Source organism: Schistocerca serialis, chromosome 8 (genome assembly GCF_023864345.2).
Source record: "Schistocerca serialis cubense isolate TAMUIC-IGC-003099 chromosome 8, iqSchSeri2.2, whole genome shotgun sequence".
NCBI lineage: Eukaryota > Metazoa > Arthropoda > Insecta > Orthoptera > Acrididae > Schistocerca > Schistocerca serialis.
Genome location: NC_064645.1, coordinates 501,248,074 through 501,275,943, shown reverse-complemented (window position 1 = coordinate 501,275,943; position 27,870 = coordinate 501,248,074). Strand labels below are relative to the sequence as shown.

The 27,870-nt window shown below is 39.9% G+C and overlaps 1 protein-coding gene across 2 annotated transcripts; it reads left to right on the top strand.

The window, feature by feature from the left end:
* The first annotated feature begins 8,750 nt into the window (after positions 1 to 8,750).
* On the top strand, positions 8,751 to 27,527 carry LOC126416369 (trafficking protein particle complex subunit 2-like protein). Of its 2 annotated transcripts, XM_050084049.1 has the most exons (6): positions 8,751 to 8,899; positions 8,981 to 9,153; positions 18,791 to 18,878; positions 18,962 to 19,041; positions 19,172 to 19,244; positions 27,137 to 27,527. In XM_050084049.1, the coding sequence occupies exons 1-5, from the start codon at positions 8,867 to 8,869 to the stop codon at positions 19,242 to 19,244; spliced, it is 447 nt and encodes a 148-aa protein (XP_049940006.1). In that variant the 5' UTR covers positions 8,751 to 8,866; the 3' UTR covers positions 27,137 to 27,527. The 2 variants fall into 2 exon arrangements, with proteins under 2 accessions (XP_049940006.1, XP_049940007.1); XM_050084050.1 differs by lacking the exon at positions 19,172 to 19,244.
* The last annotated feature ends 343 nt before the right edge of the window (positions 27,528 to 27,870 follow it).

Sequence of the window (27,870 nt, the reverse complement as noted above, 5' to 3'; positions counted from 1 at the left end):
TGCAATTGTTGCTCGTTAGGGTATGTTTGTTTTGAAGACTGTTGGCGAATCTCCTAGCATGGCGAGAAAATTCGCGGCACAGTCTTCTCCGGGACGTTTGGGGTGATGAAAGGGTCCTGTAGCCACCTTTCATTAGTCCGGCAGCCCATTTTCATTACCATTTCTCTTTCTTTTCCTTGCTTCTCTATTCTCTTTACTCTCATAGTAGTGTGATTGAATGAATGTGGTTGTGTGTCACGTTGCTAGACGGTGGCGTAGTCTGCTGCAGAAAGTCTGCGATAGTCGCACAGATTCAGCTCAGCAGTTGCACAGAATAGCCAACTCTCGTAGTGGTCAAGTCGGCAAAAAGGTTTCCGCTACTTGTGAGAAATCCACTTGCGTTACGTTGGTGGCGGAAATGGCATCTTGGGGTTTTCCAGTCCACGCGGAGCGTGGAAGAGGCTGGAGAAGAGGGAGTCAGTCTGCCGCCGGTACGGGAAGCGTCCACAGCTGTGCTCCAGTCGAAGAAGGGTGAGTTAGACTGACCGCGTGGCGCGTTGTTACTTGGCGAGGGGAGAGCTGTTAGCCTTTGGTCTCGCTTTTCAAATCTGGAAGATTGCTTTGCCGTGTCGCAGCAAGGAATGCAAAACTTTGGCAGATTTTTCTTTTAACAAATTTCTGTAGCAGACTTGGATCCGCCGGAAGAGCGCCACACAAAGGTGTCGATAAAAAGTGAGCACTCGCTTCTGTATGAATGTCTGTTTGCCTTCAGCTGTGCCTGTATAAGCTTTCACCTTTCTAAATATTTAGAGCCTTGCCTTCTCGTAAATTTTCCTTACTTTCCGTGTCTTTCGTCCGTGGTAGAACATTATAGTTGTTGGGCTACCGGCATCACTAACTGTCCGATCACATGTTTGTTTTAGAAAATGTTAACATGATTGTATGATGTGATATTGTTGGAATTTGGCACTATACCTAGAAATTGTGCCTCCACAAGCCACGTGTTATCTGGAATCGTGTACATGCCTCACATCCTTAGTTTAGGAATAAATGATTTTGTCTACAATTTTCTCTTGTGTTCCGAGATTACGTTTTTGCGCCTAAGCCACTCACCTTGTAGCTTTCCCATTAGCACATCCAATGCGTTTCCTTATGCACAGGTCCAGTGATTAGTCTCCTCTTGTATTTTATAACAAAAGCTTTAGATTAAGTCATATTTTCAGGTGTGTTGCTGGGAGCTGATCTTATGCAGTGCTCATGCATTTTCTATTTTATTTTAAATGTTTGATTGTCGTGAACAGCGCATGGGCAATACTATTAATTACACCGTATCCGCTGTGAGCGACCTCACAACGTATGCATTTTTGTGAGTTTTTGGTCTGTGATCAAATTAATTTATTTTCCGACTCGACCAAATCTTTGATTAGTTGTATGGTTTGAGTCGGTGGCGACCCTATTCTTCTCACGTTGATTTCATAAGCAATAAGTATTTCCTTTCCCAATAATAAGGAATAACCCGTAGTAACGTGGTTAGTTACACAGTTTTAATCTTCGTTTGATGTGCTGGCTGTATCTCAGAGTTGGGATGTCACGAATCCAGTTTAGAAATTTTATTGGATGAATGAATAAAGTAAAGTTTGCCAATACACAATTTGGATGCAGCACAATTACATTTCTGAGGATCACATTACTGTACTGAATTCCTACAAAAATCAGATTACACTAATACTCACATTGTTTGATATTATTAGTGACACACAAACATCAGTCAGTTCTAAAAGAAATTCGTCAGTGGACTAGAAGGAATTGGTCAACAATAAATCCTTTAGCCTCCTCTCAAATTGAACATTATTTGTAGAATTTTTATGGCTGCTGGCAGGTTATTGAAAGTTTGTATTTTTTTTAAAATGAACACACTTTTGGCCAACGTAAGTGACTTTAAATCTTTGTGAAGTTTACTGTTATTTCTAGCACTGATTCCACGGACAAAACTGTTGGTTTGAAAAAGATATATTTTTAATTAGGAATTTCATTGAAGAATGAATATACTGGGAAGCTGTAACTAGCATCCATATTTCTCTAAACGGTCCTCTACAGATTGTCCTACGATTCACACCGCAAGTAATTCCTATCACAAGTTCCAAAAAATTGTTCAAGTGGCTATAAGCACTATGGGACTTAACATCAGAGGTCATCAGTCCCCTAGACTTAAAACTAATTAAACCTAACTAACCTAAGGACATCACACACATCCATGCTTGAGGCAGGATTCGAACCTGCGACCGTAGCAGTAGTGCAGTTCTGGACTGAAGCGCCTAGAACCTCTCGGCCACAATTGCTGGCTAACGCCATTCTGGGCCCACAAAAATTTAGCTTAGCTTGATGAGTTACCCCAAAAAATAATTCTGCATGACATTATGAAGTGAAAGTAAATATAGTCTGCCAGCTTTTTTTTATTTTTATATCTCATTGCAAATAAAGATTTGTTTAGGTGCTTCAGCAGTTCTGTGGTGTGCTCTTCCCAGATGAATTTATTATCATGCTGTAATTTCAAGAATTTAACACTGTCAACTTATTCTATCTGTTTCTCGTTATGTTTTAGGTATATACTGGTGGGAAACCTCATACAAGTCCTGAATGGCATGTCATTTGTTTTTTCTTAGTTTGATGATAGAGAATTGACTAGGTACAATTTACTAATGCCTATGAAATTTTCATTAACTGATCTCTCTAAGACTTCACTTGATTTGCTATTTATTGCAATGCCTGCGTAAGTTCCACCAAGAAACTAGGAATCTGGTAATATAAAAAAGGTCATAGGTCTTTTAATTAATTTTTTTGGTTCATTCACAACTGGATCGAGACCATACAATCAATTATAATAATGTATTTAAAAAATTTATACAAACTCTCAGCGCTTGAGCATGGCATTTTCGTTAAAGGTCCGTTCATATACACTCCTGGAAATGGAAAAAAGAACACATTGACACCGGTGTGTCAGACCCAACATACTTGCTCCAGACACTGCGAGAGGCTGTACAAGCAATGATCACAAGCACGGCACAGCGAACACACCAGGAACCGCGGTGTTGGCCGCCGAATGGCGCTAGCTGCGCAGCATTTGTGCACCGCCGCCGTCAGTGTCAGCCAGTTTGCCGTGGCATACGGAGCTCCATCGCAGTCTTTAACACTGGTAGCATGCCGCGACAGCGTGGACGTGAACCGTATGTGCAGTTGACGGACTTTGAGCGAGGGCGTATAGTGGGCATGCGGGAGGCCGGGTGGACGTACCGCCAATTTGCTCAACACGTGGGGCGTGAGGCCTCCACGGTACATCGATGTTGTCGCCAGTGGTCGGCGGAAGGTGCATGTGCCCGTCGACCTGGGACCAGACCGCAGCGACGCACGGATTCACGCCAAGACCGTAGGATCCTACGCAGTGCCGTAGGGGACCGCACCGCCACTTCCCAGCAAATTAGGGACACTGTTGCTCCTGGGGTATCGGCGAGGACCATTCACAACCGTCTCCATGAAGCTGGGCTACGGTCCCGCACACTGTTAGGCCGTCTTCCACTCACGCCCCAACATCGTGCAGCCCGCCTCCAGTGGTGTCGCGACAGGCGTGAATGGAGGGACGAATGGAGACGTGTCGTCTTCAGCGATGAGAGTCGCTTCTGCCTTGGTGCCAATGATGGTCGTATGCGTGTTTGGCGCCGTGCAGGTGAGCGCCACAATCAGGACTGCATACGACCGAGGCACACAGGGCCAACACCCAGCATCATGGTGTGGGGAGCGATCTCCTACACTGGCCGTACACCACTGGTGATCGTCGAGGGGACACTGAATAGTGCACGGTACGTCCAAACCGTCATCGAACCCATCGTTCTACCATTCCTAGACCGGCAAGGGAACTTGCTGTTCCAACAGGACAATGCACGTCCGCATGTATCCCGTGCCACCCAACGTGCTCTAGAAGGTGTAAGTCAACTACCCTGGCCAGCAAGATCTCCGGATCTGTCCCCCATTGAGCATGTTTGGGACTGGATGAAGCGTCGTCTCACGCGGTCTGCACGTCCAGCACGAACGCTGGTCCAACTGAGGCGCCAGGTGGAAATGGCATGGCAAGCCATTCCACAGGACTACATCCAGCATCTCTACGATCGTCTCCATGGGAGAATAGCAGCCGGCATTGCTGCGAAAGGTGGATATACACTGTACTAGTGCCGACATTGTGCATGCTCTGTTGCCTGTGTCTATGTGCCTGTGGTTCTGTCAGTGTGATCATGTGATGTATCTGACCCCAGGAATGTGTCAATAAAGTTTCCCCTTCCTGGGACAATGAATTCACGGTGCTCTTATTTCAATTTCCAGGAGTGTATTTTTAACTGTGTTTCTTTTCTCTTTGTTTTCACCAAATTTGGACTTTGTAATATGACAGCATCTGAAGACGATGGTGGTTCGAGCTGGACGACTTTTTCCATAAAAGTACAGAATCTTTTTCTATGCCAATCCACCCAACAATCTTACAATGACTAAAGACACAAAATAAAACATACATAGGTTATTAATAACAGTGAATCATGAAATAAAAACACAATTTAAAAGTACCCTTACATAATGTGATTATGAGTGCTGTTTGGTTGCGATTCGTGAATAAAATAGTGAAATAATGTAATATTAATGGCAGTGTGCAACATATGTCCAAATTGGACAACGCCTAGAAAACAAAAAGTGACTCCTCCTGTTTCGCCAATAATAGGATGATCAAAAACCTTCAAATGTTTCCAGCGGCTGCATACATTATTTATACAGCCATGGTCAATATCTATGGCTTAAATTATTTCTTTTTTTATTACTTATAATTACATTTCCTGCTAAGAAATGCCTTTAAAATATATACCAAACAGGAATCCATAGGAGTACTAAGATAGAACCCTGTGGGACACCACATGCAATTATTTGCCAGTTGGATGATGCCTGATAATTTAGTACACATCTCTTGTCTAATGAAACACTTTATCTCCCTTCGGAGATATAGGATTTGAACCACTTTGCAGCATTTCCTGTTAACCATAAGGTTATACTTGCAATTTACTTAAGAGGATATTGTGGTTTCACAAATAAATGCCTTTGACAGATCCTGAAATATACTAGTAGCCTGTAATTTATTGTCTAATGAAGTAAGTGCATTCTCACTGTATATTTAGGGAGCCTTCTCAATATCTGAACCCTTTAGAAATTTGCAGTATTAATTTGACCATATCCCATTTGCTGTCAGATGTTGAAGAAGCCAATTTTATATTAACTTTTCTAAAATTTTCGAGAATGCTGGCTTAAGTGAAATTGGGCAGAAATTTGACCATATTTTTTTATCTCCTGTCATAAACAGAGTCATAACTTCAGCAAATTTCATCCACTCAGGAAACATTCGACTGATAAACGACTGGTTACTCAGATAGCTTAATATGTTACTAAACTCAGAAGCATAATCTTTAATTAACTTTGTATTTTATCATAACCAATAGAATTTTATGATTTTAAAAATTGTATGGCGGACATTACTTCTATTGGTGTAGTACGGGGCATATTCATATTAGTGAATTTATTTGCAATGACTGATGAGAGGTATTCCATGGCAGCATGTATTGAACGTGAGAAACCCATCTTTTCAGAAGCAGTTAAGAAATTCTTGATAAAACGTTTTGCAAGAGAGCAGTACATTACTTTAAGTGAAGACTGATACGTCTCAAAATGAGAGATGTTGAGAAGAGTTGCAATTACTTAAAAAGGAACTTAGTAAACCAAGAATATTGTGACATACTGATCTGGATAAGAATTTTGTTTAGCTGTAGACGCCTCTTAAACGTAAAGTTTTAGGTTATTTTATCATTAGAATTAGCATTGTAATACAATAATGTAAATTCATTTCATTGTACTGTACTTGAATTAAACATACATTTTTGAGTTCTTTCCACACACCAATACATACCAGAGACCTCTCCTCATGCGATCCATGAAATATGATAGAAGACCGATTCACAGTAGACATCAATGAAATGAAGCAGAATGGCAGACAATCTGGTTGGCAAATGGTGTTCACTCTAGATAGAACGTCAACACATCACTTCGCTTAACCCTGTAAGAAGTGGTGTAAGTGAAGTTATATATCAATGATATAAAAAGCCGGAATATACGAAACCTATCCCAAAACTAAAGTCCGCCTTAGGAAACTACTACAATGTTGGTTTGAGTCTGTAGTTGTTTGCCAGTCGGTGAGAGCAGATCATAATGGCCGAGACAATAATCCACCACTCCAATTGTAAGTATGCAGTGTGATTATATTTTGTAAGGGCAAAGGATCTTCAGCTGCTGAAACTCATGCCTAGTCTATGGACCTTAAATAATGAGTGACAATCAAGATCGTGACTGGCGGCAAGGATTTCAAAATGGCCGCAAAAATGTTCGCGGTGAACAACGGAGTGGCAGGCCTAGTATTAAGACCGATGACATCGTCGATCAAGAGAGCCAAAGAAAATATTTACAAATTGTAGACCTTTTCGCTAGCCACTTACTTGAAACGTTAATCATCTGTCGATTTCAGATATCTAGCCTCTCTTGCAGAAGAACACTCAATTGGAAAAAAGTCCAAGTCGTCATGACGCATTTGCAGTGCGTTGCAAAACAAAACAAAAGAGCAAAACTAAAGAATAAGAAGACGCAGAAGCACAAGAACCACTACTATAACTCGACAAGTCGTGAACTACTGATATTAGCAGACAACAACGCAGAAGCACAAGAACCACTACTATAACTCGACACGTCGAAAATATCTTAACTACTGATATTAGCAGACAACAACGCCAGTCACCCACCAACGTCAACCTCAAAACTTTCTGCGAGGGAAACTTTGTCCCAGACGTCCTGTTCTATCAAGTTCCAATCCGTTGACGGTCTGTGTAAATACCCAATTTGATATGTATTATGGAGAGTTTTGAGGTTCCGTTTCAACCACTTCCATCATGTTAAGTATGAATCGATAGTTATGTAGTAATGTTACTCTTTTATTGGGACCTTCGTCACTCCTTTAATATTTCTGTGGGAAATTCACTTTCGTACCAAATATTTGTAGGACTGGTTTTTTTCCCCTTAGCCATTGTGTAAGCTCTTGACCCAGAATCTGTTTAACTAGTACGAATTATTTCAGATGGCTGCATCTTGCAAACTGCCCGCCTTCGGTAACAGTTCCAGACTTCCGAAGGCGGCAATGTGCAAGTTTTCATTGTCTATGGAAATCTGGCAAATGTGAGGTTCGCAGTAAGTGCTCAATGTTTACAGTTTCCACTTCTCATCAGAGATCACTGCTTCTCATGTTCACTTGCGGCAAGTACATTAAGCCCGGTCCACACGCAACGATCTGTCTGCGCAGACATCGGCGCAGATGTCTGTACATGCAAAAGATCGCTCCAAATGTGGTGTGTTCACACGACACAAACCCCAATCTACTACTCGCCCGCCATCTGTCGGTGTAGAAAAGAAATATCAGTGGCAAGCGACTACGCTCCCCGAAAACGTCAAAATTTAATTCAGTTATTTTGAAAAATAGAAATGGAGGAAGTTCTGCTGTGGTCTGTGTTCGCAACTTGTGTTGCAAAAAACATTCAGACCAACCGCAGGAAACAGAGAAAGCGGTCAAAATGGTGCAGACAGTGGCTGCTAAAGCGGAAGCAGTTTTGTCACGTAAATTTACTGCGAGAGTTGCAGGGCGAACCTGTTTTGTTTTACATAACCTCGTGTTCCATTTCCTCGCACATTGGCACTCAAATTTCATCTTCAATTGTACTCCTGCTTGGTCTTGGCGTTTCTTGATCACTAAGAAAGCCAAGTAGATCAAAATACCATAACGTTGGCTGGTATACTTGATCTACTCCTACACCAGAACCTCTAGATTTCTGAACTTTGGATATCTCTTTTCGGTAAACAGTTCGCTGACAGACTAATTTACTTGACTTGCCTTCATGAACTCATCTTTCAGGAAAGCGTAAATAGCTTCACATGTGTTGGGTATTATTTCACTCAATGCTTGTTTCGATTTTGCAGATGAAAATCCCAAATCATTGTAGCTCCTTCCTGTTGCTAGGAATCTTAATGTTACTGCCAGGCGTTCATTAGGAGAAATTTCCCTTCTCATACAAGTATTTTTCTCATAATATGAGGGGTTACATGCTTTAAGAGATAATTATAAGTTTCGACATCCATCCGCAAATAATTTCGCCAGTTTGCAACGAAATTATTTTTTTATTACCGTTTCTCTGTTTGCCGAGGCGCCAACTGCCCGCAATTTTTCAATTAGAGCATTGTATGCTGCTGTCTTTTTGTCTCGGTCACTATATTCTTTACTTTTAATCTTCCACAAACATGGGTGGTTTCTGTATATTTCAATGAATTCACTTACAAACTCTCGAGAACACTGACGAGTATCAGCCATTTTATTGCCCTGTGCCCACAAATACAAACACTAGACTGAGCAAACAGCTGTTTCGCGCCAGATTTGCGACGATCTACTGTCCACACGCTCCAACTTGTCTGCGCAGATGTGGTTTGAACCGACAGATTTGAGAGGTTTCGCTCAAACCTCCAACTCCAACTTCCAGGTTTGCACACACCTCAGGTTGGTGCAAATCTTCTGTTCACACGCAACGATCTGTCTGCGCAGATGTGACGTGCGCAGACATTTGCGCAGACAGATCGTTGCGTGTGGACGGGCCTTTAGTACAAACATCTATGAGCAGAGGGCCAGAGGCTGTCACAGTGTCACACGATAAAAAATTTGTTATTGTTTCCATTCAGTATCTGACGTAGGAATGTGAAATAATATTTTATCGTCGCCATGGCTGTTTGTGTTGCTATTATAGGCAAAGATGTGAGGAATCTGTTATAATGTCTTACCACATCTGTTCACAGTAACTTCTTAGTGCCTACAAATCGAATTTTTTCTTTTCAGAATTCGCCAAAATATATATCATGCTTGAACCCAGAACTCGAACTGCAGTTTCACTACAAGGTTCATACATCTCTAGATGTGGTTGAAGAAAAATTGACATCAGTTGGTAAAACTACGGCAGATGTTAGAGAATTATATCTTGGTTTGCTATACTCAACAGAAGAACATAAAATGTATCCTGTACGCTTTTTGGATGTTAGGTATAATTAGACATATTGCAGTTAGTTATCGCCTGATGCCCAATTAACCTGCACTCTTGATAGTTTGGAGTTATTCTTCTTCTTGACTTCGAAGGGACATGAAGCTCCCATTCGGATCTTACATGCCGCCTTCGAATGTGAACCACGTTTCAAACATGGCATATGTGATATTCGTAACCGCGTAGTTCTCCTGCCATTGGTTATTAGCTCTGCGTAGGACACCCAACCTCATGAACTGAGTGTTTTTCTTTAGGTGCTTCCCTTCCTTATCCCTTGTAGATTCCTCTGCCCACCACAAAGAAGCAGTGCTAGTTTTGGTCTACCCAGGGTATTTTACTTTCTCAGTACCCCTCACATCAGATGGGCATTCAACTTTCTGCTTCCTGGGGAGGTGCCAGTTTGGAGACCACCAATTTCAAATTTTGGTTTGGTCAGTGTGAACTAATAAGGCCCAATATTTAGATCTGGGGTAATGTGCTATGGAACAAACTTTTATATGTTTGTGATGCATAATTAATTAAAATTTTCGTGTCTTGTGGCTGTTGTTAAATCTAACAATGTAACTAAAACTTCACCGTATTCAGCCTGAAACAACACATGAAAGTCAAATGTAGTAATAGGCCTGCAGACTGGTGCCATACAAAAGTAGGCACAAGTAATGCTATTTTCTAAATGTGTAGCCCAAATAAATGTCCCACTTAGGTAGAGAACATTAAATCATAGCAAACCTTTCCTTGTAAGTATGTTTTCAAAATCATAGTTCACCATATTTATTTATCCAAGAAAAATCTTTCAGATATTTCAGTTACGCCAAATTTTGAAGGAAAAATTGGTTTAATTGTTAGCATTGTATTTAGCCATCGTTTTTTATTATTTTTATGTAATTTTCCCTCCCCCTTCTTCATGCTGAATTATGTAAATTGTAGAGCTTGTTATGTCTATGTGTTTAGCAGTTTGTTTGGTCCATATTCTAGGAAAAAGAAAATATTATTTTTTCCCTTTATTTATTGATAATTTAAGCACATATTATTGTGTATTAAGCTTTCATCAGTCCCAAACAAGGCTATATCAATAAAAATGGTTAATTTCATACTGAATAAGACCCATTGCATGTTTGTATTTTCCCCTAAAACGTTCCGAAGCAGGGTAATTATGTAGAGTTACTGAGTGGAGAATGCAAAACAGTATGACATTCTTATTCCATGTGAGATTTTGGAAAATGTGAAGAACCTACTAAATTGTAGTTACACTGTAACATAACTGAAGTCAAGGGCTGTTGTGATAAATAGAGATAAAACATTTAGGGACACAGAAGGGGCTTATGGTTTTCCAAAGTCAGGCACATACTACTAAATTAAAGGTAAGAAATCCTATATTTCCTAGAGTCTGCGGTTGAGAATGAAAAGAAGAAATTGAAACTAAACCCTTATACAGGATTATCATAATTCTATTGTATCCAGAATGAGATTTTCACTCTGCAGCGGAGTGTGCACTGATATGGTAGAGCACTTGCCCGTGAAAGGCAAAGGTCCCGAGTTCCAGTCTCGGTCCGGCACACAGTTTTAATCTGCCGGGAAGTTTCATAATCCTATTGTAATTTTTTTCCTTTGTATTATAAGATACCATTGGATAAATTAGACCTCAGGCATTCTCAAGCTCTTCCTCCACATCTTGAAGCTACACTGGTCAGCACGATTAATGCTCATGCAGAAATAGGATATCTATGTGATAGAGAACAACTTAAATCATTTGTGTAACAATACGTTTAACAGAATTTATGGAACTCCATTAAAAGGTGACTGTCCTGTGGGGATCAGTATCAAGTCTTTATGAAATGCAACCTCCATATTTCTTTGAAGACACTTGAGCATCTTGAAAAGTCCCTAACTCTTAGAGATCCATTTGTAATTTACCCCTTCTACAATGAACTGAAGAATATGTATGAAATGTGTGGGCTAAAAGATGATGAAAATTTATGCTATGGCTACAGTTGTGATGGTTCTGTGTTTGACAGTGACCTAACTAGGGTAAGAGCTCTTTGGGGAAAGGAAAATCTACTGAATAGGGCATCTGCAGGATCAGGTAGGGATTCAACGAGTATTGTAGCCTACATTGCTGCAGACAGTACTTCGTTGCTATCACTGATCGTAAGTTAGTATAGTGCAGTTCCATATACTTCAAGTAATGCCTACCCAGGGATATTTTATGCTGCTTCAACAAGTGGTTGGATGAAGGAGCCTCAGTTTTATCAGTAGTTCACTAAAATTTTTATCCCTCACATACAGACATGTAATACAAATCAAAATCTACATTCATACTCAGCAGACCACCGCGAAGTGCATGGCAGAGTATATCCTATTGTACCAGTTGTTATGGTTTCCTCCAATTCCATACTTCATGGCACAAGTACTCATATACAAAATACAAAGGTTAATTCAGCAGTTTAGACTAAAAAGAATGAGTGCCTTCACTTCTTGAACGCCAACATTGCTCTGCAGCCTACAAGCAGCCAAATACATATGAGCAGCCACTTAAACATTATATACAATATATACTACTCATCTTGAAAATGGACCATAGAATTTGGCCAAAAGATAAGCTTACAGTCGTAATCCCTACCCAGCTCTCAGGCACTTAATATATACTGTTTCTTAATAAGTCACTCAGAGCCTGGTGGTAAAACATAACAGTCTTGCCAATGAACAAGCTTAAAATACTCTTCATAAAATAATTAATGCGATTGGTATTACTAAACTTTGAAATCCCAAAGACAACCATACCTTGCATTCAGTTAATTAACAACAACATAATTCTTGCTGAAAATAAATATTTAAAATAACTGCATGTAAGAGGTCTTTCGACACTTCCTACGGACCTCCGTGATCCAAAATTTTAAGTAAGTTTAACACACAGACCACCAGGTTTAGCTATTGTCCAGTATGCAATACCTTACAAATGAGCAATGTACCATTCACTTACAACCCCCACAGTGACAAGTTCCATCATACAACTGACCCCAGTACATCACTAGCTGCATTTGTAATTACTGTAACCAGTCCAGAGTGACACACATTGTAAGCCCATTGCACAAACAACCTCGCCCCCACCCGAGTCTGGAAACAGGCTACAGGTCTTCCTGACAAATCAATTCAAATCAAAGAACTGAGAAGAGGGAACACACCATAAAAACACTCTACAATTAAGAACAGTGAGAACATACCACTAGCGTTCCATATGTGCTTCAGTGGAGTGCAGCCATGCACAAAATACACTCCTGGAAATTGAAATAAGAACACCGTGAATTCATTGTCCCAGGAAGGGGAAACTTTATTGACACATTCCTGGGGTCAGATACATCACATGATCACACTCACAGAACCACAGGCACATAGACACAGGCAACAGAGCATGCACAATGTCGGCACTAGTACAGTGTATATCCACCTTTCGCAGCAATGCAGGCTGCTATTCTCCCATGGAGACGATCGTAGAGATGCTGGATGTAGTCCTGTGGAACGGCTTGCCATGCCATTTCCACCTGACGCCTCAGTTGGACCAGCGTTCGTGCTGGACGTGCAGACCGCGTGAGACGACGCTTCATCCAGTCCCAAACATGCTCAATGGGGGACAGATCCGGAGATCTTGCTGGCCAGGGTAGTTGACTTACACCTTCTAGAGCACGTTGGGTGGCACGGGATACATGCGGACGTGCATTGTCCTGTTGGAACAGCAAGTTCCCTTGCCGGTCTAGGAATGGTAGAACGATGGGTTCGATGACGGTTTGGACGTACCGTGCACTATTCAGTGTCCCCTCGATGATCACCAGTGGTGTACGGCCAGTGTAGGAGATCGCTCCCCGCACCATGATGCCGGGTGTTGGCCCTGTGTGCCTCGGTCGTATGCAGTCCTGATTGTGGCGCTCACCTGCATGGCGCCAAACACGCATACGACCATCATTGGCACCAAGGCAGAAGCGACTCTCATCGCTGAAGACGACACGTCTCCATTCGTCCCTCCATTCACGCCTGTCGCGACACCACTGGAGGCGGGCTGCACGATGTTGGGGCGTGAGCGGAAGACGGCCTAACGGTGTGCGGGACCGTAGCCCAGCTTCATGGAGACGGTTGCGAATGGTCCTCGCCGATACCCCAGGAGCAACAGTGTCCCTAATTTGCTGGGAAGTGGCGGTGCGGTCCCCTACGGCACTGCGTAGGATCCTACGGTCTTGGCGTGAATCCGTGCGTCGCTGCGGTCTGGTCCCAGGTCGATGGGCACATGCACCTTCCGCCGACCACTGGCGACAACATCGATGTACTGTGGAGGCCTCACGCCCCACGTGTTGAGCAATTCGGCGGTACGTCCACCCGGCCTCCCGCATGCCCACTATACGCCCTCGCTCAAAGTCCGTCAACTGCACATACGGTTCACGTCCACGCTGTCGCGGCATGCTACCAGTGTTAAAGACTGCGATGGAGCTCCGTATGCCACGGCAAACTGGCTGACACTGACGGCGGCGGTGCACAAATGCTGCGCAGCTAGCACCATTCGACGGCCAACACCGCGGTTCCTGGTGTGTCCGGTGTGCCGTGCGTGTGATCATTGCTTGTACAGCCCTCTCGCAGTGTCCGGAGCAAGTATGGTGGGTCTGACACACCGGTGTCAATGTGTTCTTTTTTCCATTTCCAGGAGTGTATTTGCTCTTGGAAATTCAGCTACCCTCAACTAGATGCACCATGTTTTATGTTGAGAAGCTTAATTTAAATCATCCACAGCCACATTCCAGGGCAGATTAAAACAATGTTCTGCAGGTACTATTGCAAAAAATAATGCCACAAAGCCACCATCTTCCCATATAATACAATTCCACTCGGAAATATCACTCAAAAGCTACTGGTAGCAGTCCATTAACTACTACTCCAGCCAACCTTCTAGTTTGGAAACCCACACAAGACTCCTCAACAGGCTGCTTCAAGCTTCCTCCTCAGCTTCAGCACACAGGGGACGGCACTGCTCAGAGACAAAGATTACAAGCAGCTCCCAACAGTGAAAATGTGTCACAAAATGGCACAACATTAAGTGGAAATTCCTTACCGTTGGAATTTTTCCAGTTGACTCCACACATTTTTCAGTGGCTTTATTTGCCCCTGCTGACTTGCAACAATACAGGTGAATGTTCATAACGCACTGAGTCCTACATCTTCCAGCACTTCATGCACCAATTCATTGGGCACATGACTGTTGGCCGAACCCCTTCCAGCTCCTTCACTTGTTTGTAATGTTGGCCTAGCCCATGTAATAGTTCCGCCCATAGAGCAATAACATGTCTTGGGTTTAAGGACAAAATTGCATTTCTCACGTCAAAAACAGCCTTTCAAAGATGAGGCCTTTTTCACTAATAGTCTTTTAGATTTCTTCTGCAAAATTATTTACAATTGCATGAAATCAACTTCACTCCCACTCTAAGAAAAATTGATCCTTATTTGTGACAGCTTCAGTATAGAGAAGTGTTAACAAATAAAACAATTTTATGTCAGCTGATGAAAGCCACAGGGAAGAAAAGAGAAAAATAGGGGTAATACCAACAAGGAGAGGAAAAGAAAACCAAATTATGACTTCGAAGGTGAGGAGCAGCTGCCAGTACTTAATTATGAACTTGAAGATGAAGTTTGTGGTAAACATGACCAAGGTCATTTTGATTGATCTGTCCCAACACAATCTTCAATTAAAGCTGCAGCAAATATACTGCTCGGTTCTTTCTGGAAAAAGAAACTCCTATCAACTATACCTATGCATTTGTGGTGTGACATTAAGAAGGTATTCCAAGTATAGCAAGACTACATATTTTATGTTGATAGGAATGATTTTTTAGGTATTTTGCCGCAACCATCTCAGCAAAAGTGTAGAGAACAAATTTAATTCGTTTATGAAAATTCCATTGATATCCATGAGACGTAGCCACATATTTTCGTGTTGTGTTTATGTGTCATCCAGTCCATGCTTTGAGATTGCAGTTTCTATCTGCCCCTGACCTAATTGGTAAATATAAACTTATTGTGATGTCATTTAGAACCAACAGTTAAATGAATCCAACAGCCTAATTTGTATTTCAGGCCCGTTAACCCTTAAAATTGCAAAAGTAACTGGCTCAAATGAATCAAGGTAGTAATTGAAAGTCAAAACTTTACAAAATCATTTTTCCTATTACCCTACCAGACCCCGTAGGTACCTTTTCTGAGTTAAGAAAATGACAGAATTAGATGACATACAACCCCAGTGTTAATTCCTTACAGAATATAATTCCTTACATACTGTGAAACTGGGCAAAGTAGGCAAGTCTGACAGTGTGAAAACTTCTTGTAACAGGAAGTTAACATAGACTACAGTGTTTTATTTAGTGTGCCATTTATTTTGTATCCCATTTGAAGTCATTTTGGAGCTGAATGCGTAGAATTCTTTTTCTATGTGATTTTGTTGGAGTTTGTCACACTGGTGTTGCAAGCATCAGCTTTAATACAGAAGTTCAGAAATGTTACATCTTTGACATTTTTCTATCACTTATTCCCCTCAAACCATCCATTTAGTTGGGTTTCTATTTTATTTACACTTGCTTGTAGTCAACTTGGGTTCTTTCTTATGATGAGAAAGCTTGTCATCTGCAAAAAAAAGTAATGTTTTTGATTCAGTTTTCAGTTCTGAGTCATCTTTGTACAGGAGAAGAGGATTGACCCAAGAATGGATCCTTGGGCACCTCCTTTTGTTAGAATTTCTGCGACTGAGAAACATGTCTTAATACTTTCCTGTAGTTCATATTTTATTTGTATTCTCTGTTACCTGTTAGTCAAGTATCATGTGAAAAATTTTGATCCAGTGCCTCTAATGCCATATACTGGGAACTTCTCCAGCAATTTGTTGTGATTCAGAAGGTCGAGAGCTAAAAAAAATGTCAGTGGCATTTTACTTTTTGTCCACTGCACCTATAAGGTTTCATACAAATTAATAGTTGCTAATTAATTTTTCCGTAAGTCTTGCTGAGTATCAGTGAAAATATTCTTTTTATGCATTAACCTGTTACACATTTTTTTTCTATGATTTTACTAATATCTGACAATCTCAAACAGTAATTGCAAAAGCAACCTGTAACAGTAGTCTGCCACATTTTGATTCATTAATGTAAAGTGACTTGTTCCACGACCGTGATGCTTATCTCCCTCACAAATCCAATAAAGCTCTTAAATGAAATTATGTCAGCACCGCAGACTTCAGTGACTTGTGGCTCACGTTCATCTGTGCACAAAATGATTTAAACCAAAGGAACACTGAGGTGCTGAAACTTAGGATATTAAGTCAACCCTTGTTTAATGAAAACTGCAGTACTCCCACTTGTAACTATTTCTGTAGAAATAATTTACTAGTATGTAGCCTAGTATAGAAAATGAGAAGATGTGGTCAATCTTTAGCCATTAGTTTGTGATGCACAGAACACTAGTAAAGTGTAGTACATTATTTAGCTGGGACTGATGACCTCACCATTTGTTCCCCTTCCCCAAATCAACTAACCAACATTATTTAGCAAAAACTATATATTTAAAACTTTGTGATTGAGTCAGATGGCAAATAGAGTTTTCACTGTGTAATTTGAAGTCCTTGTTGTAATCTGATCTCGAGGCAACCAAAATAGTGGGATAGGTAGAGGGGTGAGAGGATATATATGTTCAATTGTTATTTATTAGCTTCTAATGTCCACTTGTTCCTTTGCTTTATCAAAATCCTGTGTTCTTTCTATGTGTTTAATGATAACTAAGTGAATATTGTGTACAGTGCAGCAAGAAAACTGGTGTGTGTGTGTGTGTGTGTGTGTGTGTGTGTGTGTGTGTGTGAATAATTATTATATTGTTCCAGTTTTGTAGACTTGTCTTCAGTTACAAACATTTTGTAAATAATTTGGAGTTCCTTTAGTACAACTTTTCTTTTTGCATACCTTAAATGACTTCATGCCCCTCAAATGGCATTATTTCTATTATGTTTCTTTCATTATTTACAACCAGTGTTTGTGATTCACTCTTGAATTGTAGAAACATTTATGAGTAAAGAATTTTTGAATGCTTGTATAATTTTTCTCTCTTTTTTTTCACTTATTGTGTCACCATATGTCTTAACTCATTAAATATTGTATCTATCCAAAAGAAGTCTTGATTTATCTTTCTCATACCCTTGTAGTTTTCAGTCTCTCTCTCACCAACATTTTGTTGTGCCTGAATGTTTTTGTGTAATTGAGTACATTCTGCAGTTTCTGTTTAACAGCTAAATTGTTCCCGTTGAGATTTCATTTTCTTTTGCCTTCTTCATGCTATCCAAATCTTTTGCTGTTTGGGTAAGTACTTTTATTAATTACTAAGCCCTGGCTTATGTCAGTGTTCTCATTTCCCGAGGCAAAAACCCTGTTACTTAGGTAATATGATACATTCTTAAATAAATTGTCATCGTGTACATTTCTAAGTTCTTACCTGATGAATCTGTTTCTTTCTGACTTATATATTTTTACTCTACATCTTTGGAGCCTATGATCACGTGCATTTTTGAAAGTGGTTTAAGGCAGTCACTTCGTGTACAGTTTCTCCAATTTGTGATAAACAATCGGTTTCATTTTTAGTTCTATTTGGCCCTTGCCAAGACAGTTTCCCATTTCTCCCCTTCTCAAAAAAATAAATTGAGGATAAACATGTTATTCCAAATACTACTTTTGTTTAGTGTCTTGTTTTTGTTATTGCACCCACAGTTTCCCACTGTGGAGTCCTTCAATAGCTGTTCTCCTACCTCCATCCTAAGCTCCTCTTTCATCGTCATGTGTGATTTGCTAACATTAATCAGTTTTTGTAATTCTCCCTCATCATACGAAAGAGACTAGTATAATATATTTTCATGGAACGTCATTTCTTTATTTTTAAAACATATCTTATGTCTAAGGTTATTGTTGCATCTAATATCTATAATCTCCAACCCCCTCCCCCCCCCCCCCCCCCTCCCCCTTGCATCCAGTCACTTCTAGTAACCATACTCTGTCATGTTTGGTGTTATGTATCTCTTCCAAATCCCCTAACCTATCCTGAAATCTTAGCCTCCTAAGCTATTACTCCTTTCCTTGGGAGGAATACATTGGGTAAGGTTAAAAAGGAAGGTCAAGCCACTCAGACTGTTGGATGAAAGGGTCCCTACAGTTGTGAGGATGACCAGAGATGAAAGTGGAGCGAGAGATGTCGGACAGAGTACGAGCTTCCCCTTTTATCCTTGTCTCCCTCATCCTCACAACAGGTGAGTCCCTTTCATCTTAGAGTCTGAGTGATGTGGCCCTCTTGTTAATCTTCCCCAACATATTCCTCCCTCCTCTCCAAGGAAGAACCCAATAGTATGAAAAGCTCGGATACCGTAATATACTTCTGTAGCTACCAAATGTTTCAGCACCTAAAGTTAAATAATGACCAGCATTTCTGCTACATAACTCTGTAGTTTTCTCAAGTGAAGTTTTCCTATCCTGAGATCATAAAGTTATGCAGTTTATTGTTCCTTTAAAAATACATGTGAAATATTGATATTTGCCTTAATGTTTTAAAAGATTTGGGTATGTAACAAACACAAAAATCAAATTTATAATTGTTGTTGAATCCTCAAACACTCTTCTGCGAGACAATGAAGTCAGAACGGTAAGTCATTTAAGCCTGATCTATACTGAAAAACTCATATATTCTGCAGTTAAAAGAGAGATTCCAAATGTGGCATTTTTCAGATGTTTCGGAAACTACATGGCCTATATACTGATGTGGTGTGTAATCCATTTTACATACCAGGGGATGTTATTACATCAAAGTAAGTATTTATCATTTTATTTCAATGTATTTAGGTTTGCACAGCACATTCAGATATAGGATATGCATAGAATTGTAATATTGTAATATCATTGTGAAAGCTATGTGGCTTTGTTTTTGTAATGATACAGTTGCTGTCATGACCTACCCAACCAACACAAGTTGGCACTATGCAGCCGTGTTTTCCAAACAGCTGAGGTATAGGTATGTTCTACACATGGTAAAGTGAACGATGATGGATAAGTCAGTAGCATGCGAATTATTCAAGGGCTACATCACGAACTGGCCCATCCAGGTTGCACCTACATCATACAGTGTAGTAAATGTCATGTTATGTGTAGATAAGTTGCAGTTTTTCCCTGTTGTGTTACTTGGTACGCTGTGTGTCTTCATGTAGACAATCACCTATGTATATTAAGAAATGAAATACTTTGTACAGTATTCAGTTTCATACAGTATCATCAGTCAGTAATAACTTTAAAATGAATGTTTCATTCTGAAATGAAAAATGCTCTATAATGAAATTTAACTGTGGTCAAGAAAGGTGGAACAGTGATTAAAACAATGAACTCATGTTCAAGACAAAAGCGGGTAAAATCATCACGCAGCCAGCCATATTTGATCGTAATCTCTTCCCTTTCTCAAGCGATGCTCTTACCAGCTGCAATCTACATACCCAAAACACAGCCCTGTTAATTATTTCATTTATTTATATGCTTCCATAGATCCTATTAGAAAGAAGCACCTTCAGGGATGTGAAACAAGTGAATGTACACCTTAGAAAATGAGCAGCTGTTAGAAACCACATTAATAATTAACTATTGTTAAATTTGTGCCTGAACAAGCTAAGGTTGCTTAAGTAGCTGCTGCTCTCTCAGCTATATTAAGTAATTACTGTTTATCTCCTGTTGCCAGCTCAGTATCTACATGACCACACTGAGATTTATGACAGATCAGTGGTTATCAACAATGCAGGAAAAGCAGATTGCTACTTGCCATAAAGAAGACACATTAAGTTGCAGACAGGCACAATTAACAGACACTTAAAGCAAGCTTTTGGCCACAGCCTTCATCAATAAAGAAGAAACACACACTGTTCACACACACAAGCAAGCACACCTCATGCACACATGACCACTAACTACAGTATCTCGGACCAGAATGCATCTGGTGATAGTTGCGTTCCAGCTCGAGAAGCTATCCACACTAAAGATGGTGGAAAACTACAATACACAAACAAACGACTATCGACATGTGCTACGAAACTCTACTTCAGACACTAATGAAAATGCAAGAACTGTGTCTAATAAAATGGATTAACATGCAGAGATACAAAAATTAAACTACCAACACACACAGGGTGTTGTCACACAGGGTAGGGACCTGTAAAATGTCAAAAAATTGGTTACTTTCTGATATAAACAAAATATATTACATTAACTCACAGAAATTAAAAACTAAACTACCAAAACACAAAAATGAAACTACAAAATTCGCATCTGGTTAGGAACTTGTAAAATGCCACAAAATCGGTTACTTCCCTGTTGCTGCCCTGTCTTGGCCGGTGGCTGCTGCCTTGTTCATTGTAAACATGGCTATATTCTTACAGTACGTAACTACTGATCTAACATTGGAAACTCCAGGTAGGAATATCAACAATGTAGAAAAAGATGGGTTGTTACTTACTGTGAAGAAGATACATTAATTTGCAGACAGGCACAATTAAAATACAGTTAAATAAAGGTTTTGGCCACTGCCTTCATCAGCAAAAGAGAAAAACACACCATTCATCAGAAGATAAAAACCAATTGCAAAATGATTTAGATAATGTGTGTGGTGCAAAAATTGGCAGTTGACCCTAAGTAATGAAAAGTGTGAGATCATCCACATTAGTACTAAAAGGAATCTTTAAACTTTGGTCACACAATGAATAAATGAAATCTGAAGGCTGTAAATTTCAACTAAATACATAGGAATTACATTTATGAACAACTTAAATTGGAAAGAACACTCAGAAAATGTTGTGAGGAAGGCAAGCAAAAGACTGCATTTTATTGGCAGAACACTTAGAAGATGCAACAGATCTACTAAATAGATTTTAGAATACTGCTGCTCAGTGTGGGATCCTTACCAGATAGGATTAATGGAGTACATCAAGAAAGTTCAAAGAAGGGCAGCAGGTTTTGTATTATCCAGAAATAGGGAAGAGAGTGTCACGGACATGATACAGGATTTGGGGTGGACATAATTAAAACAAAGGTGTTTCTCATTGCGGCAGGCTCTTCTCACAAAATTTCAATGATCAGCTTTCTCCTCTGAATCCAAAAATATTTGCTGACTCCTATCTACACAGGGAGAAACGATCATCATAAAATAAGGGAAACCATGACTTGCACAGGTGTTCCTTTTTTCCATGCTTTTCGAGAGTGGGATAATGGAGAGTTATTGTGAAGGTGCTTCGATGAACCCTCTACCAGGAACTTAAGAGTGATTTGCAGAGTAGTCGTGTAGATGGATATAGATGTACTTATCATGCAGGTAACATAAATCTTAAATGCTTGGACCTAAGTAATTGGGTAAATTCTGGAAGTAGCCAATAAGGTATGACGTATATATGCAGACTGAAGTGACGAATGAAAACTTCTACCAAGGCCAAGATTCAAAACAAGATCTCATGCCCACTAGGCAGATGTGCTAATCACTATACCACCCTGTCACAGTGACTTTGCTCTCAACTGCATGGACTACCTTAGCACGCATCCTTCCTCAGTCCAAATTCCCCTTCATGCCTGAGCCCACCTAGTATTCCCCCTGAACTCAAACAGCATTGCAGAGGCTCTCCAGCTGTATTGGAATAGCTCTTCACGTTGAACGAAATAGGGGATCCTACCTGAGTGCCAGGTATATGTGCTTTAATCAAATGAAAGTATATGGTTCCAGAGACCTTTTCAGGTTTCACACATCTATAATGTATATATGCAGACTGAAAGACGACGAAAATTCCAAAGCCACCATTGAAAGACCTTGATTGTTATCCTAGCCTTGGTATAAATTCTCATTCACTGCATCAGTCTGCTTATAGGCATCATAGATATTTGAAGCTTGGAAAGGTCTCTGGAACCATATAGTTGCATTCCAGTAAGGTATTTTCCTAATTCTGATTTCAAATTAATAACGATTATAATTTCTAACTTTCTTCAGATGTGAATGTCTTGAAAAGCTTCACACCAAAATACAGAACCCCGCTATGAAACCTGAACTACGAGGAAAAGTTAACATGTAAATTATTTTTCCATGTTGTATCTTGTGTAAATCACAAAATAACTGAAACTGATTTTCTTGTAAGGAGCAGGTAACATTAAGGAGTACTGGGAAGTTTTTATAAGAATTCCCAAATTTCCTTAAAGAGACCTTCGCAACTCAAATTTTCAGTTTGTCTATATCTCTCTTCTGCTTCCCAACCTCCATAAAGGCTCTTCTGCATAGCTTGCTAGACTAGCATACCTAGAGAAAGGATACGGCAGTGCATGATGTGATCGCAGACTATGGATAACTGTCACAATTTCTGTAAAGTATTATTTGCTCCCCCCTCTCCCCCCCCCCCCCCCCCCCAAATGAAAAGCAGTTTCTTTAAATCTGCATTGTTTACTTTACTTTGGTGTTTGTGTCATGTATGTACAATCAATTTCAAGACAATATTGTCTCATCTTCAGAAATCTGTTAGGTGTGCTTCATTAATTGAGTGCCGTAACTGTCATTCCCTCGAGGGGAGGTGCCTATAATGCATCTGCCAAACAGTTTAATAATTTGTACCAAACACCCTCTACTCTCTCCTTTGAAATGGAAAAAAAATCTTTTTTTTCTATTTCTGCTGGAGGCCTATTGAAAATTAAACCTACAGAATAGCAGGTGTTATCAAAGTGCAAAGTTTTTTTCCATCCAGCATTCATTGAATATATGTGGAAATTTGTTTTGAATTGGTCCAAAATCCCATGAGGGAATATATGTTCAGAGATGGCTGCAGATTTAGGATTCAGACACACTTGAACAACAACAACATGCACTAATTGGCATGTCAGAATGTGCTGACTGCCCTTTTATGGGCGATAAAAATTTCATTGGCATTACTTTTTACATTCTTCGCATTGGCTTGTCACCTCCAGAATTTTTATTATGTGCCTGCCATGTTTAGTGGCATATTATTGGTATTTATGAGGGGTAGTGTTCCAGTTATCACTTTAGAACTTTAGAAAAATGAAACTGTGTTTTTGCTGGTATTAATCGTCCTCACCATATTCTCCCTTCATCACGATTTTACCCAACAGCAGATGGCTTTGATACCTTGGTAGTAGAAGTAGGGATTTTGGCTGTGCAGAAAAAATTCCACCTCAAAAAACACCTCGTTGTCATTCAGGAAATGCCTGTCACACACTGATTTCTTCGTCTGAGGAAAAAAATTACTGGGTGCCATCTCAGGAGTAGTTTTTTTTTTTTTTGGGGGGGGGGGGGGGGCAAAGGGAAGGAGACAAAATTGATTAGCCCAAAGGAACAGCATGTGAGACTGTCTAGTGCAAAAAGAGCTGGGACATTGGAACCAAAAACATTAACAATGCTTTGGCTTCATTCTATTATGTAGCCTAATGAGGAGATTTCACTAGTAATCTCCTGTGCTCCAAAACAGCATTCAGCATGTCCTTCTCCTATGATGGTTGCATCTTCTCCTTTTTTTGCTGGCTATGAATTCACATGCTTGCATTTGCTTCCCTTGTCTTGAGGTTATAATGATCATCCATCATTTGACCATAGTGATTAGGCAGCTAAAGCTGTCACCTAGATTAGCCCAACACAGCTGCAACATTCCTATTGCTGCCCTTGTTGGGCAGGTGTTTTGAGTGGATAGGAGTAGTTGTGGAACTCAGTAGGCGACAACTTTTCTTCATTTACAGAATTTGACATACTAGATTTTGAAAACTGTTCCACAATTTATATATTTTTTCGACTATGCTGTCTCAATTATAATATGTCTATCTTAGAGCACCAGGTCCTCCACTTCTCTTGTTATTCCCAGTTCTTCAGATAGGTGGTCTGTCACTTGTTCTTCGTCATTAAGAATTGTTTGACTTCACTGAAACTGTGAAATTCCACCTCACCTAACCAGTGAGTCATGTGATAGTGCATTGTTGCCATTCACTTCTACCAACTCAACATTTACATCCATGTTCCCTTTCAAATGCAGAAAATTAATTACCACACAATACTCCACATTATCAATGGCCTGTACTTAACTACAGCACTGTGTTGACCAGCATTATCACAGTACGTTAAAGTTTGTCAACAGTATATAATATTAGCTGTAATCCTTTTTTTTAATTTGCACTCAGATCTTATGATGAAATGACTTTTATTTATGTTCTTATATGTTTTGTAATATTTCAGTGACGATATGTCACTCAGACATGAATGACACTGGCTTTGTAAATGATGCTCCTTAAATTGTGCTTATCAAATGTTATCATCTTATGCCTTGCACTTTTTATCCATTTGTTTAATTGGTTTCAGTTTTTACCTTGCACATGAAAATGGCTGTACTGCCGAAATCGCAGTAATGAAATAAATAATAAAAACTTGCCGTCAAATGGTGACAATGATTTAATTTAAAAACTAGAATATGTTCGTGGCGTTTGTAGACCTAGAGAAAGCCTTCACTGGCATAAGGCAGCATAAGACTAGAGAAAGCCTTCACTGGCGTAAGGTAGCATAAGACTTTTAAAATCCAAATTCTAATTAAATACGAAGGTACACCAGTAATCTAATAGGTGTGCAGAAATGATAGGCAAGGGAGAGGGAGGGGGAGATAATGAAAAAGACAAATTTGTCTTAAACAAAATATAAGGTAATACAGGAGTGCATAGTTTCACAGCAATATGTGCTAGTAAAAGTTTCTTGGGCTTCCAGCCACGTCAAGTGATTTAAAATCCATGAACTTTTGGCCGAGTATTTCTTGGCCATTGTGATGACTGTCTTCAGGTTGCTGCTGCCATCCTGGTACCCACTCCGGCACCATACACGATAACGTTTGCGTTGTGCGACCGCCACGCCCGCTTCAACCTTCCAATGGCCAGGTCCCATGCTGTGCTTAGCTGCCGGCCGCCGTTTTTATTGAGCGTGTTGTCACACATTTTTATTTCGATTGCTTCTTTTATATCTGAATCCTAACAGCTATCATCATCCATCGCAGAAATGTTCTGTTCTGAGGACCTTAGTGCATCGAGCCGAAACTGTCTCTGATTCTGAAAACTTGCTGAAGGAACTGAGCCACTTATGGAAAGTATTCAAGGAAAACGGGTACAACCACCGCCAGATTTCGGATTTCGCAAGCTCTCTTTCCGAAAATACGTAAGCGGAAAGACTGAGGAGGGCTCAAAGAAGTTTGCGTTTTTGCCATTCTGTGGCTCAATAACAGGAAAGATAATCCGGCTCCTAAAGAGGTATAAAATCGGACTCGGCCTTCAGGGCTCCAGCAAAAATTTGACAACTCTTGAGGCCTGTGAAAAACGACGTAGGCCTCAGAATGCCAGGAGTATTTAAAATACCACGTGGGTGTGGACAGTTATATAGCAAACAGACTGTGCGTATGATTGAACAGCGCTGTGTAGAACAGAGATGTTTTCGTCTATGGTACCCAGATAAATCAGCGGTAGCAGAGCATTCATTAGAAAATGGTCATCATATTGTATTTGACAAGACATCTGTTATCACACAGACTAATAGTTTTAGTGATTGTATAATAAAAGAATCAATTGAAATAAAAATTTGTGACAACACACATAATAAAAATGGTGGCCTGCAGCTAAGTAGGGCGTGGGACCTGGCCATCGGAAGGTTGAAGTGGGCATGGCAGCCGTACAACGCAAACATTACCGTATATGGTGCCGGAACGGGTACCAGTGATGTCACAAAAGGCAGCACGGCTATATAAGGACGGCAGCAACTAACAGAAGACAGTCACCACTTGACAATGGCCAAGGAGTACTCGGCCGAAAGCTCGTGGATTTTAAACCACTTGACATGGCTGGAAGCCCGAGAAACTTTTATTAGTAAAATATAAGGTAGTATGTTAGTTTATCGCCACTGTTGTTTGTATGTTGAAGTGGTAGAATCTAAACTAAAAGCTAAGCTCAGAATGGAATTAAAAATTCAAGAAGAAGAGACTGCAAGATTTTGCTCTGTCCAAGACACAGATGCTGTGCTGGGCTGCCTAGTGAGGATGTGGGTTATAAGGATTAACAAACCAAAAATTAATGTTATGAACTATAATTAAAAGAAGCATAGCAGCAGTCTACTGGTAGTACCAGCTGAACCAAGGTGCAGCAGGAATGTTGCAGCTGTGTTGGGCTGATCTAGATGACTGATTCTTAATGGAAATGGTCACAAGTGATTTGGCACAAGTCAGCAAAGTTGCCCTCACCAAAAAAGTAGTAGCAACTAGTAGCATGGAATTGAGGAAGAAATTTCTGAGAGTGCATGTCTGATGTGTAGAACTATGAGCACTGTGCAAAAATTGGAAGCATTTCAAATAGGGTGCTTCAGAACTGCATTAGAAATTAGGTCAACAGTTGAACTACAAAATATATACCAGAAGGAATAGTTGTGGAAATAAATCTTTGCACACTTATGAGAATAGAGCACAAGTTAGTGGAACATTTGCTAAAACTTTCAAAATAGTTAATTTTGGAGTGGAAGAAGCAATAGGGTAATAAGATATTTGGCAGGCAAATGTTAAAATATGTAAAGTAAATTAGCAATAACATTGGACATAGTAGGTATGCTGAGACGAAGAAATTAATATATTAATAAAAGAGGTGGAAGTTAGTGTGAAACCAGATCAGATTTTTGGACTTTCTTTTAAATCTTAACATGATGGAAAGCAATTGAGTTTGAAGGTATTTCAGTGTAATCACTTTCTATATACTTGCACATTCATATTCCGTACCTCCTTTCTGTCTTTTTTATCAGTCCTATTTCAATATGCATTATATTTTAACACTCATTGTAATGACTAAAAACATGTTTGAAATATTCTTTTTTTTCTGCAGAAATTTCGACACGACAGTGAGAAATATGATGACTGGAAATGCATGAATGTGCAACACCTTTATTTATTTGAGGCTGGAGATGGATGCTAAGGAAAAACTTGAAGTGCAGATGTGTGCTGGAAATATATGAAAACAAAGGATGCAAGTACATTCCCATGCCTCTGCTATTGAAAGTTTTTAATCCTTTTTATGTGGGACCCAAACACAGCATGGGTGGACACCATTGCACTGAATAAGGTGCGATTTCATCACTGCACTGAATGAGGTGCGATTTCATCACTGTACGATAGCTGTTCTGTGATCGATATATTGTGCAGTTTTTTCCCTATGTAATATTGTGGAATATGTTATGACTTTTTCTTTTGATAAAATAAAATTGTTATTCAACTCATTTCTTGTTTAAATAATTGGTAATCCCTTGTAAAGCCTGCTATTTTATAGAACCAGAAAAATAAAGATTTATAAGTAGATAATATGACACCTCACATTCTATACTGAAATACAAACTAAAAGCAGTGTCAGAGGGAACCAATATATGTGAAACAAAACAGTTTAGCAAACTTAAGGGCAGCTCGGATTGCCCGTCAGGTCCTAGTAAAGGGTGAATCAGCTCGAATCATCAAGACTGAAACAAAAATATTGGTGATAAATTGTGACTAAGTGCCTAACACTTGATCCTTGCCTTTTACACTTGTCACACTGGATTTTACTCTTGTCAGTTGGGGAAACAGCTG

What these genes read in the sequence shown, in the direction of transcription:
- LOC126416369 (XM_050084049.1), top strand. Translation starts at nt 8,867, where the DNA reads ATGGCTGTTTGTGTTGCTATTATAGGCAAAGAT. An exon ending in TCAACAGAAGAACATAAAAT is followed by an intron (nt 9,154 to 18,790) that starts GTATCCTGTACG and finishes ATGTTTTAAAAG; the next exon opens with ATTTGGGTATGTAACAAACA. An exon ending in GAGACAATGAAGTCAGAACG is followed by an intron (nt 18,879 to 18,961) that starts GTAAGTCATTTA and finishes GGCATTTTTCAG; the next exon opens with ATGTTTCGGAAACTACATGG.